Genomic DNA, 20,111 nt, shown 5'->3' on the forward strand with positions numbered 1-20,111 from the left:
ATGAAGACAGGCTGAAGGAACTGGGCTTGTTCAGTCTGGGGAAAAGAACGCTGCAGGGAGACCTCACTACAGCCTTCCAGTATTTAAGCAAGATTATAAACAGGAAGGAAATCAACTTTTCACACAGGTAGGTAGTGATAGGATAAGGTGGGATGGTTTTACACTAAAAGAGGGAAGATTTAGATCAGATGTTCAGGGGGAGTTCTTCGTTGAGATGGCAGTGAGGTGCTGGAACAGACTGCCCAGAGAGGTTATGAATGCCGTGTCCCTGACAGTGTTCAAGGCCAAGTTAGATGGGGCCTTGAGCAACCTCATCTAATACTTGATCTAGTGGTTAGCAACCCTGCCTGCAGCAGGGGGGTTGGAACTTGGTGATCCTTGAGGTCTCTTCTAACTCAAGCTATTCCATAATTGAAGAAAAGACTGACAAAATCCTGTGACCTAATCTTAAACAGCTGTTTTAAAGGAGTATGTCCTTTTTTTCTAGTTGCCAGGGGAAGTAGTAGAGTCACCATCCCTGGAGATGCTAAAGAAACATGTAGATGAGGTGCTTAAGGACATGGTTTAACAGGCAAGGGTAGTGATAGGCTGACAGTTGGAATTCATGATTCAACCTTATCCAACCTTGATTCCATAATTCTACAATTAATACCACTTCTTCTGGGCTAAACACAGCAAGGTTACATTTTACCTCCCTTTCTTCTCTACTGTGGAGCTACCCAAATAATTATTTCCTTAAAACACCATTCTGGTAAGAAGTACAAGCAAGAAACACTGTTTCAGCATTAAAATAAAATCATTTATTTTCAATTCAATCAAGTTGGTAAAAACATCAGGCAGAAGCAGAGCAGCAGACAACACACATATGCCATAGAACATGGCCATGATTACTGCAAGCATCCATCTTCTTTGTAGTGGAAGTTCAGCTATGAAATATAATCCTTTCAAATACATTAAAATACAGGATTTCAGTACAAACTGCATTAGTGAAAAAAATTATTTATGCTTTTATCATTTATTTACTCTTGCCAACTCAAGACATTTTGTATTCTTGGGCAGTAGCAGACTGGACTCTCCAATCTCACCACTTAAAAAAGATCCAGTTTCACACAGGCAGTCACTGAGTTCTAGTAATCTCCGTACTGAAAAGGATGATTCAGTTCTTTTTAAAAATAAAATGAAAACTTTTAATTGCCATTTTCATTCTTTCGTTGTCTATCTAGGTTTTCCTAAACTTGTCACCTCACCCAGAACAGCTACCAGAAGAGGTAATTGATAAACCTTTCAGCAGTAGAATATGGAAAAATCGAACTAAGCACTGGAGATGGCATGAAAACATTTGCTTGCTATCTTAAAACTAGGATTAGACAAGAGATTAGGGAAAAATCCTGCTCTAGCCCCCCTACTATCCAACAGTGTTTTCCTCACTGACATTCAGGTTTCAGAATAACTAACCATGATTTAACTTAACCATGCCCTTTACCTTTGCCTACCCTCTGCCTCTGAGAAAGCTGCCCATGATATTTTCACTGTGTTCACAAATTGCAAGTGAATCCTGATATACAGATAAGCAAACTATTTCTCAGCACTCAGAAGATGGCTGAATATAGCCACTACTCACATTTCCAGCAACGGCATTTTGGTGTACCATCTGCTGCAACATTCAGGTTGGGACAAGCCAACATTTTCTCAGCAGAGAGATTAGGGAAGACAAGATCTAAACTGTTACAAATAGTTCCAGAGATTAATTGTTAGTTATTTGACAGGCATAAAGCATTCAGCAGCTTTGGAAATCAAAATGTTTCCACAACAGGTACAGACAACACTCCCTCTAACTTCTCTTTTCTCCTCCTCTTTAAACTGCCCTATGTACATAGAAAGGCAGGAGGCAAAGGGTAGGCAGGTACTGACCTTTCCAGGTGGAAAGACGGAGTAACTGAATCAAGTTAAGATAATATTTAGGTTTTCAGTTCAGAGATGAGAGGACCCAGGTGAACTTACTAGATGACGGAGGTTGCAACAGAAAAAGGCAAGACAGCAGGAAAGACTCTGGGCTACAAATAGGGTATTTGTTGCAGAAATTAAAAGTTCTTATCCAAGTTTTAGCTGCAAGACACGTGTCAAAGACCAGAGAATCATCTGCAAAAGAGGCAGCGAAGTGGATGTTGAACAGTAAACATGGATCTTTGCCATCTCCACTGCTCCTGACCTTGGCATTGCACATTCCCCTCCATAAATGCAATTTCACCTGTCCACACACACCCTTGCAAAGGATTAGCTTTGCAGAGATGCCTTTGAAGAGAAAAGAAACCCAAAGTAGTGGAGTGCTAAACCCCACCAACAGTTAAAGCAGGAATTGAAAAGGAGAGGCAAAAGGAAGGAATAGAAGTTGGATCTCTGAGTCAAGACCCTAGAAACCCCATGAGACAAAACAGGAGGAAGGGAAAGAACAATACTTAGGTCTAAGTCTCATAACCACTCTGGGTCCCCAGGGTATGCCAAGGGGCCTGGTACTGATGCCGTACTGGAGAGCTCGAGAACTGTGTGATACTATCAGAGGTGCTCTGGAAGCTGTAGGCGTCTTCTGCCTGCAAGCTGTCATAATCCACATTGGTAGGGTAGCCATGATAGAAGTTCATCTGCTGACTGAATAGGCCCATGGCCTGCTGGGTGCTGCAGCTTGTTGCACCTTTTCCAAAGAACCCCTCATCCTCCATAGCCATGAATGGGTACAAGCCCTGCCCATTCCCATAAGTCTGGCCACTGCTGTAAGCCTGGTGTGCACTGGTCACAGCCTGAAGATTTCTGTTGGCACCAACAGGGAAGCCCTGGTGAAATGTAGGGGTCATATCCAGATATGCAGCTTGATGAAACCCATTCTGGGAAAGACAGAGAAGAGTCCATTCAGTAATTATTAGCACCACACCAACTGTACCCATTGTACTGTATGTATCCTATTTTCCACCTCCTCCAAAATATAGTCTTTTCAGTCCAGCGTCTTCACTATGGATAATTAATATCAGAGATCACAGATCTTAAGTTAAAAAGCCTACAGTCCAATTCTGGGAACACCATGCTAGAAGAAAAACAAACAAACAAACAAAAAAACCCCAGCAACATGAACAGCTTCATTGGCCCTCCTGAGCTGTTTAATTTTACCACTTCTTAACTAAGTGTAAAAAAAGATACCTCAATGGCCAAGGCAGGCTTAAAAAAATAGATGCTGCTGTAGAATTCATTATGAAAAATGAAACTGGCTTGGACATGATACACTTTTCCCCACAGAAAGCAGGAACCCTGACTAGTAGTAAGGCATACTTGGGCAAGGGGAATTCTCTCACCTGTGGTAGATAAATCCCTTTATCCACCCACTGACTCTCCTTTTGGCAACGTTTAAATTTCATCCGTTGGTTCTGAAACCATGTCTTCACCTAGAAGAGAGGGGACAGAACATGGAACATTAGAAATCCATTCCTATTTGAATCTTACTATGTATCCCCCAAATTTTTCTTTCTACAGTAATATACATTGGTTGCTCCAGAAGTAATGTCTCCTATTTATTTCCATGGAAACTCCAGTAGTTAGAAAGAGCACAATAATGCTATTGGATAGAGCGAATTCCCAGATACGGAGCACTGTTTTTCAACATAGCCACCATCATTAGCTATGCATTTTCACCAGTGATAAAAAACAGCCTGTGTGGCACAACTCATTAAAATATACACCAATGCAAGTGATCCACATTGCCAGCACTACCCATGGCCTCACTGTGCAAATGTCCATTGCCTGATTTCCATAAACGCTCATAAAGCGTCAATGAATGTCAGTGGATTAAGTGAGACACGTTTGCTTCATTTGCCCTTCCATGTCAGACACTATTTTGTCAGATTGCCCCTCTGCTGCCATCTGTCGCACGGCAACAAAACGTAATGGAATACTGGCAGGAAGCTTCTGTCTCTGAGGTTGCGATCCAACATAATAAAATGGGAGGCATTACTTTTGGAGCAGCCCTCATAGTTTCTGCCTTGCTTCCAATACTATACACGGTTCCATCAGCTAACATTACACAGCTGTAGAATCAACGCTGGGACTAGCGCACTTATAGCTCCGGTCACCGGTTTTTACACTCAAAGCATCAAAACCCCTGCCTGAAAAACATGCCAGACAAGGCAACTACAGCAAAGTTGCTTGAATGGCGGCAGCTTCTCACTGCTGGGCCGACATCAGTGCCGATTCACAAATCGCCTCAGTCACACATGAGTAACTGGTGGGGCAAGGACCGTATCTCTGACATAACCAATATACTGAGAAACACTCCTCCCTGCGAGTCCAAGAAAAGAAAAGATGTTTGAGATGACTTTACATTTAATGATGCAATTTGGCTGCTCAGAGGAGGATGTTACCTGCTTGTAGGTGAGCCCCAGGGCAGCAGCTAGCTCCCGGATCTGATGGGGGCTGAGGTACTTTTGGCTCTGAAACCGCTGGTGCAGGGTCTGCAGCTGCTCCTGAGAGAAAGCTGTGCGGCTCTTGGCCTTCCTTGCCCCACTCTCACCTTTATCCTTGACCTTCTGAAAAGTGGGGTGGTGAGATGGGTGGTCTGCCGTGGGGCTAGTGGCAGAGTCCGGGGTATACTGAATGAGTGTCCCAGAGCTGGAGGAAGCTGGAGAAGCATCTGAGGAGAAAGGACAACTAGAGTGAGCAGTCACTCCAGATAAAGACTTCGAGGTTCAGCTTCTGGAACACTGGAGACCGCTGCAGATTCCGTAGCCAGGGTGAGCACGAGAAGCAGTGGTAGCCGGCAAGACAGCCCGCAGCTTCGCCAGAACACGAAGGCCGCGCCAGGTCTTTTCGCGGCGAGCGTCCGGCAGCAGCTCCCAGCCCTTGCCCACCGCTTAGCTCCCGGCAGGGCAGGTGAGGAGTACTGCCTACCCTCCCGCCCCACGACGCGGCCCGGTCATCGCTCCCTGGCAGCGGACAGCTTTTGATAAAAGCCGACGGGCGCTAGCGGAGCACCAGGGGCTTCGCGCTGGAGGAGGAGAGACAGCAAGAGATACGGCCACCCCTTCGGGTCCACATACCTGGGTGGCTGGGCGTCTTCTGCGCTGCAGTCAAGGAAAGGTCTGCTGCTGGAGCTTCCTCAGCGGACGCACTATCCATGCTGCCCGGGGAGGGCCAGTAGTAGTGCCCGCACCTAACGGCGCCGTAGGACGGCATAGCCAGGTGAGCGCTCATGGTCGGGACGGCACCTCCAGCTGTAGCTGGCGGTGAGCTGATTGCGGACGGACCTACTGCACGGAGATACCCCATTAGGCGGTGAGGGGCAATGTTTTATGTCCTCCCCAGACTGGCTTTGGCCAAGGGATTGTCACGACCATTGTCATGTTAAAAGTCAGTTGATTGGGGGGGAGTGGCTTTGGGGATATTCGGAGAGTGGGGGAGGACTAGGACAGAGGGGCCAACTTCCCCATTTGGGTCCTCGGTGGGGGTCAGTTCTTTGCTGCCCGCACACCCGTCCCCTCGGGGGAATGGGAAGAGACGCTTTGTTTCCACCTCAGGCCTAGCAGGCGTGAGCGAGGCTGTCCCGTACGGCAAGTTAGGCTGGGCTGGCACCCCCGCCCTCACATTTCACAGTCTTGCTCCCCACCTACGCCTCCTCATCGATCCCCACCCAAGTACAAAGAATGGAGGGGGAGCCCAGAGATCCCCCCGGGACATGCGGAGGCTTTTCGTGTCTGCATTGCAGACTGCAGCCATCATTGTACACAGATAAGCATTCCTCCTTGCAAGGAATACAGACTGGGGCCGGCGGGGAGGGCGGTGTTTCAGGATGGTGTCTGCATCACAGGGAAGCAAGCTCAAAGAAAGACGAGCTCCTCAAGTTTTCTAAATGCTAACCCAAGGATGAGACAGACAAGTCTATCTTGGAGGAGCACAAAGAAATGTCACTTCTCAAGTTTCTTTCCTCAGATATTTGTCACTACTTTTCATGGCATTTGAAATAAGCAAGAGTTTACAAAAAAGAAGAGGAAAAAAGTTTTTTGTAAGCTCCAGGAAGAGGTGGCAATAACCCTGTTGAGGATAATATAAAAGAACCCTTCAGAACTTGAGCACTTGAAGCCAGGGACTACTGTTTCCACTGTCCCACAGTCTACACCAAAGTATTACTATTTTGTTTAAGGAAATTATAAAGTTACTGGAGTGATAATCATAATTGCTCAGGGGTTATAAAATGTGGAAAACCATCTGAGAGATCTACAAATGAGAGCGTGTGACAAATCAAATTCCTTACTTCACCCAGTGAAAGGACAGGACATGGCTCCTGCCTGTCTAAAAAGAAACAGGGGATTGTTATTGGCTGCTAATTATCTTCTAAGGCAAGAGACATATGCCTCCCTTGCTTCCTTACATTTCTTCTTCCCCAGCTTAGTCATGATGAGCTGATGAGCCCCATGTGTTAAGTTAAGCCCCCCTTCCCCCAGCACTGCTAGGTAGTGGCAGAGAGTTGCTGGCCTGAAGGTGCTTTTGCAGCTTGGAAGGGCCCTCGTTGGGGTCATTTTTGATGACTTTCTAATTTATGGTGATTTAGTTTCTCAGAATCTGGATAGGGTTCAGGTAGACAGGTGATTAGGAATGCAGGAGAAAGTTGTTATAACTCGATGAGGGGGTAAAATATGGAGGCAGATGGTATCTTGCCCTGAAGCAAGTGGTGTAAGCTGTGGGTTCCCTGCTTCCCTTAGGCTCTTCCCTGTCCCCACATTTTGGGCTGCTGGTTTCACACATGGTTGCTTGCTTACTGTTATGGGCTCAGCCACTGCACACGCAGAAAGAGTTTATGTGCAAAATCATTGTGTAACTGTTACGGTAGTGGTGGCCACTGATCTGCACAGTCCCTTTGCTGATAGGGCTTCACTGGAGATATGCATGCTGTGAAATAATGTCTGAGCTCATAAAAAAAACAACAGCCTGTTGCAAAAACAGGGAAAACTACAGGGTTTCAATGTCAGGGAAGCTGTGTTTGCAAACCAAAGTGCTTATTTAATTGTCTCTTGGCAATGATAGCTTAAGGGGCTCCACTTATTTGCCTCTACAGTGCGCATTAAGTGAAATAGTAAATACTGTTCTGATAATGTTTATTGACACAGACAGAAGGCTGGAGGCCATGCCGCCTGATGCTGTGAGGTTCCAGGATGCATTCTTGCCATCTCACAAGCTGCAGACTGAGTCATCAGTGGCAACACAGCTTGTGTAGGGGCACCCGTAGCAGAAAGATTAGCGTTTTACAGCCGGAATAACACCTTCACTGCCACCAAATCCCCACTCTCCCTTGGTTTATAATTTTTTTTGCTATTGAACTGTTTCCCTCCCAGAGATGGACCTGCTTTGCTGTCTGCATGGAACTGATTTCATTTTTTCCCCCTTAATTTTTCCATAATCTTTGTTTATCCTTTGATTTTGTCATCTTGCTGGTCTCTAATTCCCTTTATTTTCACTGCTTTTTGTTCCACTTGTCGCCCTCTAGTGACATGAGTTTGCTTCCTCTCCCTAGCCAAACCTCTTATCAAATTATCAGACATCTTTTGAAATGTCTTAGTAGGATAAATAAGGCTTGTGTAAGTGTATAAAATCGTGTCTAGAGCTAAAGTCGGAATTTATGAAAAGAAATTCAGTTATTTACCCCCAAATAAATTTTACACATGATAACATATTGGGAAGGTAAATCCGTAAGTCATACAGGCCCAGAGAATGCTATGGGAAGCAAGATGTAGACATTCAAGAGGCTCCCTGAGGTGCTGGGTCTGGGACCTATGCCCTGCGACACTATTAAGCTGCAAAGTAGATGTACTGCCCATGAATGTATAGAGATGATGTGTTTTTTAGAAACACCTGCTGAGAATGACTCTGAGAACAGACCCAAATATTCACCCATGTTCCTTTTTGCTGCTGTTTTCAAGTGGAGCAGCATCGCAATTCAGATCTGTTTTGGTCCTATTCTTCCCAACAGATTGAAATCGATTTGTTTTTAAGCTGAAGGCTGTGTCACCTCATTCTTAATGCTGTGGTCACTCCCTGCTTTTGCAGTTATCGCTTCATTATGTGCCTAATATGATGGGACTAGTCACTATGTAAGCATCAGCTGGGTCATTAAGCATATGGAAGGGAATGTAAGCAGTTACTTGGCAGAAGTATGTCCCACGGAGCCTTTTCCATAGTCCTTCCAGGGTAAAAATAGAAGCTGATGTCTAAAAGCTCTCTTGGCTGAAACACAAGTGAGATTGGACAAGGGCTGTAAGGTGTTTTCATGCAAGTTCCTTCTACAAGGGTTCACCTATTAGTATAAGTAGGGTCACCACTTTCAGAAGGCTGGAGCTCAAACTTGCACTGAAGTGATACAGACAGACCAGCTTACAGAGGCTGAGGAAGCACCAGCTGACTTTAAATTCAGCTTTGGAGCTTATACCTCTGGATCACAGTTCTACAGGTTCCTACCTCATAGCCCTGCTAACCTCATTTTCATCAGCAGATCACTGTTACACTGGTAGAGTTGTCTCAAATTTTATGTAGATCAAGTGTTCTTCTGTAGCTGACTCAAAAGTGTCTCATCTGTGTTTCAGTGAATATTTTGAACTGAACTTTTGAGAGTTCCTGTATTGTTCATGCTCATGTTCATGGTGCTCTGTGAGCCGTAACCAGGGGTCCATGGCTGAGCCTTGCTATTCCTCAGAGGTTTCCGTGGGAGGCATCAGGCTCAGTCAAGTATGTGCATGATGGGGGAAGGCAGGTAGAAACCTGTTCATTGTATTCTCTTGAGCTTGTCCACCTTTTCCTGCAAGCAGGCTCACTTGGTACTTTTCAGATTGAACTTTCTTCAGCTAACCCTCAGAAAACATCTGTTCCACAGCCTTTGACTCCAGACAGCCTCCCCGGCATGGCTTGGTCACAGCTAGCAGTCTGGATCGAAAATGTCATGTTTGTGGAAGGAAGGCAGCCAACAAAGAATAATAAAAATTAGACCCTCATTCATATTAAAATACAGCTTTTCTTTCTCTTGACTTTTTAGGGGAGCAGGTCAAGAAAAGGACAAAGTTTCTCCTTTCCACTGACAACCCTGCTGCTTAATCACCTGAGAATTACTGGTTGATGTGACCCATTGTTAACCGTGAAGAGGCAGACTTGAACAGAGGGACCGTGGAAGCAGGCCGGCAGGAAATCTGGAGTGTCAAAATAAGGTGGAAAGAAAGCTAGTGAGACCACGCAGATGGGCCTGTTCTTTCTTTATCAGCCCTTCTTTGCACTAATGCTTGCTACATACAGAAATGCTGAAGTGCTTTATTTGTAAGTACTTGTCTCAGGAAGCATTCCCTATCAGTGCTTACAAACTCGAATAAAAAATGATCTCTTTGGGGAGTACTTGAGAGCCATGGTTGTTCAGTACTGGGGAACATGTAGAGATTGCGTATTAGACAAGAACCTTCCAAATGGCCTCCCCGATCAACTTCTTCACTCTCCCTTTTGGTAATAGTGACTGTTCTCATAGGCCCTCATAGTTAGATGTGCAAACTAAAAGCAAATGCACAGTGTTAGCTGTGTTCAAATGCTTGCTTTGCGTAGAGTTTCTGCCATTTCCAGCACCAGGGGAGGGATACCTAGTGCTGTGTTTCTCATTGCACAAAGACCTTGTGTAATTTAAAAACGTGACACCTCCTAAGCTCTCCTCCTAAATGCTGCTCCGTATCATACAGTTTGTGATTTCTTCCCTTGAACAGATTTCTTTTATGAATTTTTAAATGAAGCAGAGGTGCTTTTTTTTTTTTTCTTTTTTTTCCCCCTCCCCTCAGGTTTCTGATCCCTCTTTCTGATGGGGACAATTTTAGACAACCCACTCAGTGGGAAAAGTTTCTGCAAAGTCCATAGCTACTCAGAGCCTACGGTTAGTGGGGCACTTGAGTGGTAGGATATGTGTTGAATGTTCTCTTGGGTTCACTGTGTATTGTGGCACCTGTTTTCTTCCACTTTTTCATCTGAGGCTAATCCCATGTTTTTCAGTGTTGTTAATGGGGATTGCATGCCAACTGGATGACTGTAATTATGCTTGTGCAGGCTATAAGTGGGCACACCATCTGAGAGTCATTTTATTCCTAATCCATCTCATGAACCAATTAGCACATAGTTCTCGAGCAATTCATTGTGCTGATTCTGCTACATCTGGATTTTTGAAGTCCAGAAAGTCCACGTAGGAGCAGATCACCTATAAGGCAAGTGTCTGGTTGCAGGATGACTGAAAACGGGTGCTTCTCTTTCAAATCTCTTACAGGTAGGGACAGAGACCTCCACATTGTCTGGTCCTTACCCCCATCGGTCCACCGTCTCCCTTCCTCCAAGACTGGCTCTTGCACACACATTCATGTGTGATTAGCAACTGTTAGAGCCTGAGGCTCCCTGGCTGGCACCCGCTCTACATCTGAATGGCAGCCGGTGAAACCCAGTGCTGTTCGACGGGATCTGCAAGTGCATATTGTCTGGGACTGACGGAAGAAAAAGATTTACCTGCTTTTGTCTAACAATATTTATGTGGCCGACTTTGCTGAGATGGGAAAGATAAAGAGACAAAAGGAAGAACAGTGAGTGACAGTAGTTTTTTGTTTTGGTTTGGTTTTGGTTTTGGTTTGTTTTTTTTTTTAACAGAATGTCTTTTATTTAGAAATTGCCTTTCAGTACTTAAAGGAAGCTTATAAACAAGATGGAGACCGACTTTTAACGTGGTCTGATAGAGAGCAAGAGGAAACGGTTTTAAACTAAAAGAGGGAAGATTTCTATGAGCTTTCAGGAGGAAATTCCTTAGTCGTTTGGTGAGGCACTGGAACAGGTTGTGCTGAAAAGTTGTGGATGGCCCGTACCTGGAGGTGTTTAGGGCCAGGTTGAACTGGGGCCATGGGCAGCCTGAGCTAATGGATGACAACTCTGTCCACAGCAGGGGGTTAGAAATGGATGAGCTTTAAGATCCCTTCCAATCTAAGCCATTCTATGAATTAAATTGAGTGGAAGTTGGAGGCTTGGGAAGAGGATATAACATTTACATTGAATCAAAGAAATCAGTGTGTAGAAACTTAACAAAGTTTTGTTACTGTTAAGTCAGGTATTCTTTATTAGTAGCACCAGCAAGCACTGGGGATATTTCCACTATAAGTGCTTCAAAGATTACATGATTCAGAGTCCATTATATTTCCACAGGTGGTACATACTCATCAATTATGCATGAGACAGTGAACTTATAAATGCCTATCTCAGGTAGTGATTTATGAGGTCTCCAGTCTTCTATTCCATGGTCCTTTCAATTGTCTAGCATTCTCTTAGCATCATGGCAGTCCAATCGACAGTCTTTTACTTTATCCAGTAGTCTTCATCGCTTTTCCTCTAGATGAACTTTCTCCACTGACACATGCTCAGTAGGAGAATGCCTATTGTAAGTAATTTATAGGTACCAAAATTTTAACATTTGCTCACTCAGCACTCAGCCATTATTTCTGGGCATCTGCTCATCCTTGAGATACACTTGGCAATCTGTATTTTAATGATATATACTGGGTTGTAGAAGATAAAGAGGATAGAGGGGAGTATCTTAGTGTCTGCCTGTTGCATCCCAACTTAGTCACAGAGTGAGACAATTCAGTCTTGTGTGGAGGCCCTAGTTTCATTATTGTATTTCTTTTGCTGAGGGTCTCTTGTCAAAACAGAATAGCTTTACAATGTGCTTTCTAGTTAGTATTATTAGTAGTCCATACTATTCGCAACATCTAAAAGCTATTACAGTTTTGCAAGCAAGATCTAATTACAGAATACAACAATTCAGCAGCTGTATTTCTAAAAATACAGTACTAAAATATATGGTATATCTATTTTTCCAAATCAATTATTTATAAAAACACTTTACAAAATATATTGTGGCCTGCTTCTTCAAATCAACATCACTAGTGGTACAAAGGTAAAAATGATCTGTTCATCTCCTTTGGATCGTCCAGAGAGAATTTTTTACATCAGAAAGTGAAAACACATCTTTGTGGGCAGCAAAGAAATAAAGAGACTGCATATTTGACTGTGTGTCGTCTCAGGCTGCAAGATCAGGAAAAACACAGAATCATACAGTGGCAGAACTCTAGAACCTCAAACTCATCTGTGAGAATATAAAAATGCTTCCTCAGAACAGCTTAGTTATGAAAGTGGAGGAGGAGCCATGACTATTGGGAACAACATCTTGCTAAAAATTCCAGTTCTGAAGTCAGTCGTGAACTGCATGCAAACTCTGGGGCTAAGACAGGCCTGAGAACACCTTATTTTAATCCCACTCATGACTAAATCATGCCACTGTAGTTGTAAACAATCTATTAATAGTGTTAAAGCATCTGCAGATGCAAAGTAACCTTGCAGAATGTTACGTATTTTGGTGCAAATATGCAGGTCTTGGCTTGGGATCCAGCAGGGCCCTCTGACAAGCTTAATACCTCAGTTATCTTTCTTCATTTACTGCAGCTGCTAGATGTCCCCACTGCTGCAGCAGAAATGGTCCAGCAGGATATAGGTTCATCTCTTCTCAGCCACTGCAGTCCACAGACAGCGTGTTAAAATAAACCACTGGAGATTTCAGTTTCTGTCAGTACCCATCTACTCTGCAATCCTATGTGCTAGCCAAAGCTGGTGGGGATCTCTGAGCTGCCCACTGGCTGCATCCACTGTGGGAACAAGACAGTAGTGGTGCCCTGCAGCAAGAGCAGGACGTTGGTGGTATGCTTCCCAGCACAGTTCAGTGATTGAGGCCTGCTGCTGTTGCATAAGCAGCCAGATCATGCCTCTTCTATGATTCAATCCCCAGAGAATAGGTTGTTCACCAGTCATTGGCTTCAACACCTGCTTCCTGGACATGTCTTTCATGGAAATGACTTGAGACAGCTGTGTGGAGCACTTAAACATGTTCCTCGCAATGCTGAATGATACAATCAAAGTAATGCCAAGACACAGGGCTGTCTAACCACTGCCCTGCTGTGACCACCATTGGGCTTGTGGTAGTCATGTCTCGGGGAGCTGCATTGCCTGCCTGTCCCCTCCCCCTGGCCTCTACTGGAGAGGTAACAGAGTTGTGCTTCAGTTTCATTGGTCAGTGGCCCTGGGAGAGAGGTGATGGCATGGGGAGAGGAAAATCAAGGGACTGGAAAAGGCAAAGATAGCCAGGTGAGAGAGAGATAGGATGTGCCCTTCTTCCTGCACCTCTTGAGATGCAAGATAGTGCAGCAAAAGCCCGGGTGCAGAGACCTCAGTATAACCCTAGAGTCATGGGGATCCATGTTCAAGGCTGTGTGTGGAGCATGACCCACTTGACAGGCACATAGTGAAAAAATGCCAGTAATTTCTTTCATAAAAAGCCCAGGGTTGGAGATGCTCACTTTTAATGCACCAGTGTCTCTTGCTGAGAAACATGGAGTGTTGCTCTGTGTCCTTTCTTCCTATTTCTGAATGGCAGTCTCCAGGAGATATCAAGCTGGTGACTTCACAAAGAAGAAGAGCTACATTTGCTAAATGACAACAGTGGCTGAGGTACCTGAGGTCTTACCATTTCCCCTCTCAGGATATTCTCTGTACTCACTCTCTGTTCCAGTGACCTCTTGATCACCAGGTTGCTATGAACACCATAGCAAGGCACCAAAGATATAATCTCTTTAACAGCTGCTCGGTACTGATGGAGTGGGACAAGCTTAAACTGGAGAGATCTTTACAAAGTTGGGCCTCACTTCCCACATACAAGTGACTGTTTCAAAGATGTGTAAGCTCGTGTGTTGCTGAACTGCAACTGAAGGACAGGACAAATTAAATGTCCTAACAATGAAGAAGTGTGTCTCCTCTAGGAAGAAGGAGCACTAAGTATTTATCTCTTAGCATTTTCAACTGTTCTCACATGAATAAAATCTTTAGTGTTATGAACTTTCTTCCTTTGTTCTTCTTTCTTTTTTTCCTATGTGTTCCCAACAGGATTGGCATCTGAAGGCTCTTTTTGAGAGAACAGATCCATCCAATGAACATCCAGAAAGTGTTGTGAACCCGAACAAAATTAAAGCCTTCAGCTCAGATGGGAGAAGGATTTCCTTCCCATCCACTGCTTGTCATGCTCCTCTGCTGTCTTCTCTGCATGTTGGACAAGAGAGCCACATAACGTAATGTACCTAGCATTTTCTTCCCCTCATTCTGAATCAACTGTGGCAAGAAGCCAAAGAAGTCAGAGAGGCTTTTATTTGTCTGGCTGATTTCTAGTCTTCCCTCAGATTGTTTTTCTCATTCTGATTTTCTCATGTACTTGTATTTCTCTCATGCGTTTTCCTGTCCATTCTGCACTCCAGGTGGCCTCCCATTTAAACTGTTTTCTTATGTTTCTTTTCCTTCATGACTCCTTAATTTCCTTTATGCTGTGATTTCCTTTATCTGTTTCTGTGGTACTTTGAGTTTATTTCTAGCTTGGAGACACAGCAGTGCATGCAGATACGAGAGCTGAGCTGATTATAACTGGCTTTTCATTGAGAATGGTTATTTGGACAGAAGCAAGAAGCTTCTTTGGAAAGTTTTGTTTTTTTTTTTTTAATTTTTTCCCCCCCTTATGAAGCCTTCTCCAGGGTGAAAAGAAGGAGATTAATTGTATAATCAGTCCTAGGTGAGACTCAGGCTCATATCCCTTTCTAAAGCCCTGGGACCTGGACAGGCTTGAACAGTGGGCCTCATGAGGTGAACCTCATGAGGTTCAACAAATCCAAGTGCAAGGTCTTGCACCTGGGTTGAGGCAAAAACCATTAACAGTACAAACTGGGAAATGAAAAGATTGAATGCAGCTCTGCTGAAAAAGATCTAGGGGGTATTGGTGGATGGCAAGCTGGACATGACCCAGCAATGTGCCCTTGCAGCCTGGAAAGCCAAACAAATCTTGGGGTGCATCAGAAGATACCTGGTCAGCAGGTCGAGGGATGTCATCCTGCCCCTCTGCACTGTGCTGGTGAGGCCTCACCTGGAATATTACATCCAGATATGGACTTCTCAGTACAGGAGAGACACAGACCTGTTGGAGCATATTCGGAGAAGGGCCACAAAAATGATCCATGGAATGGAACACCTCTCCTGTGAGGACAGGCTGAGAGAGCTGGGGCTCTTCAGCCTGGAGAAGAGAAGGCTCCAAGGTGACCTGAGAGTGGCCTTTGAGTATCTGAAGGAGAACTACAGGAAAGAAGGACACAGACTCTTTAGCAGGTTCTGTTGTGATAAGACAAGGGAAAATGTCTTCAAGCTTAGGGAGGTTAGATTTAGGTTTCATATGAGGAAAAAATCTTTTACAGTGAGAGTGGTGAGGCACTGGAAGAGGCTGCCAAAGATGTGGTTGATGCCCATCCCTGGAGACTTTCGAGGTGAGGCTGGATAATGCCCTGAGCACCCTGATCTAGCTGTGGTGTCCCTGTTCATTGCAGGGGAGTTGGACAAGATGGTTTTTAGTGGTCCCTTCAAACTCTAAGGATTTTATGATTTTAAACCTGGTTCTATTAGGTCGCAGCTGAAAACGCCACAAACTATTAGTTATTTTGGAGCATAATACAGTATGTAGGTGAAAAAATCAGGGAAATTTTGACAGGAAAGGGAGGGAGAGCCCCTGTTTCAGCTGTGAGTCACACTAAAAATCAAATTATCATTGTGATGCTTTTTGAAGTCAAGAGAAAGCTTTCCTGGTTTATGTTGTATTTTACTACGTCTTAAAACTCAGGACAGACTAGGGCTAGTGAGAAGGAGAGGATGCTTCCTTGTTCCTTGTCTCACAAGGCATTTTGCCTGAATTGGGATTCTTTTCTTGTACCAAAACACTTGGCTCTACTGCACCCTGCACAGCCACCATGCCCTACGGAACTTCTCTGTCCCTTTATCTCCTTCCATTTGTCTGCTGCGGCTTAAATTTTCCTTTTGGAGACAGAGATCCAAGTAAGGAGATTGACTGACTCATGGACAGATATCAGAGAATTGAAACTGAGTGGCTTTGTTGCCTCTGTGGTTGTTCATTTATTTGTGTCTGTAAGGAAGCCTGCAGATAATGCAGTTGAATTGCAGGTAGGCTATCAGGACAGGCAGGGTTACCCCAGAGCTATTGGCCCTGATGCACCAACACGCTGTCAATGGGCTGGAATGAGACGGGGCATTTTCAGGCTGAGGACAAGAACAGCAAGGGTTGTGAACATGCCTATGCAGATTGCCTATTGGTTGTAGCTAATGTGGACTATCCTATAGGATAGGGACCTATCCTGCTTGAATTTTCTCAGCTCGGCAACTCAGGCCTCAGTCTGCCATGCCATGGGTGTCTGGAAAGCTTCTTGTGCTGAGGGGCTTCCGTTACTACAAATGTCTCCAAGAAATTCCTCTGGTGATGGAAGGGCTTTGCAAATGGACAACTGGAGCTGCACAGATATGTGTTGTATTGCATTATGGCTTTCTTTGCCTCCCTCTGACTCATGTTGTGCCTTCATGGAAAGAATTTCCCTGTCTGTCTTACTGAGGTGGAGTAGCTGAATGGCAGTATCACCACTCAGAGTAATCTTGTGGCAGTGAAGAGGAGTTTCTGGGTGGCATACAGTTGATACAGGACAGAGAGATCTCCTTTAAGGAGAAAAAGAAATCTTTTATCCTGTTACAATGGCTAGGCTTATAAAAGGAAATAACACTCCTCACTCCCTTTTTTTCCCTCTCAAAGATCACCTTTCAAAATGGAATCTACGTCACTGTGTGCCCCCAGTATCATCCAATTAAAAGTCTCTGGAAATCACTGGGGCAAAAAGGAAACAAGCTTGATAACATGAGATCAACAATTTTCCTTGGGGCATTTATTTGCCTAGTGTTTTTCTGTGCTCTGAACTGTCCCTCCTGTTCTTTGTCCAAGGAGCCTAGATGTCAGATAAGTGGCTGTAACATAGTATGAGAGTAGAGCAGCTGGGCTGTAAGGAAGGTCAGCACCTTGACAGCAAAGGCAAACGAAGTCTAAAGTACTAGAAAGAGATGTGCTAAGAAGTGCTGTTGCTCTGTGATATAAGGATTTTCATGACATTTGTTGATTTGTATGCATTCTCTTATCCTATTCAACTTTGAGAGATAATAAATGCTCCTTTAAAAAGTCAAAAACAGAAGATGGTGACAGAAAGCCCCAGCTGTTGGGAGATCAACATCCAATATATGCATAAGAAACATTCCCTAATATTTGTTAAGCTCTTAAAAAATGTAAAGGAATCACGTAAATGTTCTTATGTTATGGCTTCTATTTCATTGAGTAATCAAGATAAAATATGAATAACAACATATTAAATGATAAATTTAATTAAAGCTTAGAAAACCTTTGACTCATATGTTCCAAACTGTTCTAGGATTCCATAACTAGGCAATCAGAAAAAGCCTAGACAGTTAATGCCAGGCAAATGCAGTGCTGTCAGTCATCACTAGGTGCCACAGATTTGACCCAGCTCACATGTGGGCCTGTGGCAACATCCAGACAGGACACTGCTGACTGCCCCCAGCTGTGATTTTTTTTCCAGCATATATGTCACTGGCGTTGCAGGTGGTACTGAGCATGGCTCATGCTATGCACTGCAAGGATGTAGGCCTGTTGCACAGATCAGATGCTTAGGCTGCTTCCTAAATGGCATGAAAGAGCAGAGTGATTGTGTTCCTGAAGATGCTGGTGCTAAATGGTTGTGCCCCTGGAGAGAGACTCTACTTCAATGAGTAAGTCCAGATCTTTGGACTTTGGGATAACAAAAAAGCACACACACACAAAACCCACCAAACAATCAAACAAAAAATCTAAGTAGTTTTCTGACATATTGTTTTTAGTGAAATGGAATGAAATACATTTATGGTTAAGTAGGTCATTACACATCGGGAAAACCCACTTTTTGTGACATCAGTAGAAAGGAAATTTTCTGTGCTATTACAAGCACTGTGTCCATTTTAAATCACAGCAAATTTGAAGTATAACTGTTGAGGATATAAATGTTGTATTTTAGTTTTTGTTTCAGGATTATCTGTTTCACAGAGAGTGGCCATTTACTTTCTGATGTCTAGAAGACAGTAGTCATAAAGTGTTGCTTTCTCAGTTTCTACCAATATTGTGCACAATCAGCTTGTCACTGAGGGTCTTGAGTACACTGCACCATGCTAAATGTTCTTGATGAGAAACCTCAGAGTGTGGAAATGGAGGCATAATGAAGAACAATGTTCAAGGCCCACTTCTCTTCTAAGGTAGTTCCTCTGTACTGTTATCTGTACAGCCCTGCTCTCAGTACTAGATGCTTGGGAATATAATCTTTCTATGTCTGCTTTTCCCAAGGCTAGGTTATTTTTGCAAGACTAAAATAAATATTCATTTTTTATTGCCCATTTCAGTCATTAAACTCTAAAGCTACAACTGGGTCTGATTTTTCTCTCATTTATATGACTAATCTTTTAACACTGTCAGAAGAATTACTCAGAGTTATGGATAGATCTAACCTAAAGACAATCTGGCTTTACAGAAACTAAAAGATGTCTACCTGTAACTCACAGAACAGTAGCATTCTTCTGTTAAGTAAAGTCCAATTTATTAGATGCATACCATTGATCACATACAGATTTTTCAATCTTAGAAAAACAGGAACTGATGCTTTCAAAATACTTCAAGAAGGAGAGAAAATGGATCACAATAGTTGTTATGGGGGGAAGAAGAACAGCAGAAATGAGACACCTCTAAGTGCAATTTATGAAGTGAATCAAGTAAGGGATATCAGGAAAAGTTTTACACACGTGCATACACGCACATCAACAGCCTTACTTTCATCCACTAAGCGGGCCACTTTGTCATAGAACAAAGTCAGGTTTGTCAAACAGGATCTACCATTCATGAACCCATGCTGACTGGTCCTGATCCCCTGCTTGACCGTTAATGATCCATGATGGCTCCTGAGGTTATCTGTTCCATAACCTTCCCTGGCACCAAGGTAAGACCGATAGATCTGTAGCTACCAGGATAATCTTTAAATGGTTGGTCCCCCCTCCCTGCCCCAGCTCACATTTTGGGGAAGAATTGGAAGGGCAAAAGCTGATGGGCTGGTGTTGGGAAAATTTTGCTCAAACAGGCTTGCTCAATTATCCCAAAAAAGATACAGGGGAGAGTCTTCAGCTTTATTACTCAAATAAAAGGAGAGTCTACTGGGAACATCTTCCCAGTAGGATCTCTCAAATCACTGGACTTTGCAGATTTCCTTTTATCTTAACTTCCCATTTGCATTGTCCCACTTCCTTTTCTCACTGTATGAAGTAGTTGGAGGTTACAGACTTCCCAGTCCTCCTAGTACATGCTCCTCCTTGTATATGACTTATTAGGTCTCTGTACAGTAAGTCTGAAACTCATAAGTTCAAGTTCTCTATGGATCTTTTTAACTAAAACCTTATCTGATATGAGTGTATAGACCAATTGGAAAGGAGTTTGCAAGCTTCTGCACAACAGCTTATGAGCAAAGGCTTCTTGATTGCAAGCCTTCATGTAAATGATTTTATTAGAAAGGACATCTTCAAGCTTATTTTATGTCAGCTGGGAAACAAAAGTGAAGGAAAATAGAGCAAAAACCAAGAAATCTCTCAAATAATATAGAAGTGATCACCACCACCAGCGTGTGTCTTATCTGCGGAAGGATTGATAAGGATAGAAAATCATAGTCCAAAGTACAGATGTTTTCAATTAAAACTTTTTTGTTTGCTTGTTTTTCACACTGTTTCATGAAATATATTTGATCCACTTCTCTGATTTTATAGCATCAACAGTTAATATGAAAGAATTGTATCATGAGGATATTGGGATGTTCTGTTTAGGTAAGAAAAAATAATACTGAAGTAAGAACACAGGTAAAAGTCCTGCCTGTGTTTTCAGCCTTCCATGGGTTAGGGCTCTACCCCCACATCCTCATGACTGGCTAAAGCTGGTTTATTGTTCAGAGTCACAGTTGTAAATCTCACTGAGTGATAACAGAATGCTACCTGTTATCTTAGCCTGTTGTGCTACATACAGAAATTGAACAAGAGTG

General features: G+C 43.5%; 2 protein-coding genes and 1 long non-coding RNA gene across 3 annotated transcripts in view; 1 reads left to right on the forward strand and 2 right to left on the reverse strand.

Annotated features, from left to right (window-relative positions):
- MFAP5 (microfibril associated protein 5) overlaps window positions 1-20,111 on the reverse strand; it is a 263,735-nt gene that overhangs the window by 193,834 nt on the left and 49,790 nt on the right. The gene's annotated exons all lie outside the window — the stretch shown is intronic.
- On the reverse strand, window positions 684-5,337 carry LOC125686535 (homeobox protein NANOG). The gene is made up of 4 exons (XM_048930627.1): window positions 5,079-5,337; window positions 4,404-4,672; window positions 3,342-3,431; window positions 684-2,879 (listed from the first exon to the last, which is right to left on the reverse strand). The coding sequence occupies exons 1-4, from the start codon at window positions 5,305-5,307 to the stop codon at window positions 2,463-2,465; spliced, it is 1,005 nt and encodes a 334-aa protein (XP_048786584.1). The 5' UTR covers window positions 5,308-5,337; the 3' UTR covers window positions 684-2,462.
- On the forward strand, window positions 5,114-14,186 carry LOC125686564 (uncharacterized). The gene is made up of 4 exons (XR_007373831.1): window positions 5,114-5,220; window positions 9,059-9,333; window positions 10,313-10,619; window positions 14,017-14,186. It is a non-coding gene; the product is annotated as an uncharacterized LOC125686564 (long non-coding RNA).

The sequence above is a fragment of the Lagopus muta genome, chromosome 1 (assembly GCF_023343835.1).
Source record: "Lagopus muta isolate bLagMut1 chromosome 1, bLagMut1 primary, whole genome shotgun sequence".
Taxonomy (NCBI): Eukaryota; Metazoa; Chordata; class Aves; order Galliformes; family Phasianidae; genus Lagopus; species Lagopus muta.

What these genes read in the sequence shown, in the direction of transcription:
- LOC125686535 (XM_048930627.1), bottom strand. Translation starts at nt 5,307, where the DNA reads ATGGGGTATCTCCGTGCAGTAGGTCCGTCCGCAATCAGCTCACCGCCA. An exon ending in GAAGACGCCCAGCCACCCAG is followed by an intron (nt 4,673 to 5,078) that starts GTATGTGGACCC and finishes CTTTCTCCTCAG; the next exon opens with ATGCTTCTCCAGCTTCCTCC. An exon ending in AAGGGATTTATCTACCACAG is followed by an intron (nt 2,880 to 3,341) that starts GTGAGAGAATTC and finishes TGTCTTTCCCAG; the next exon opens with AATGGGTTTCATCAAGCTGC.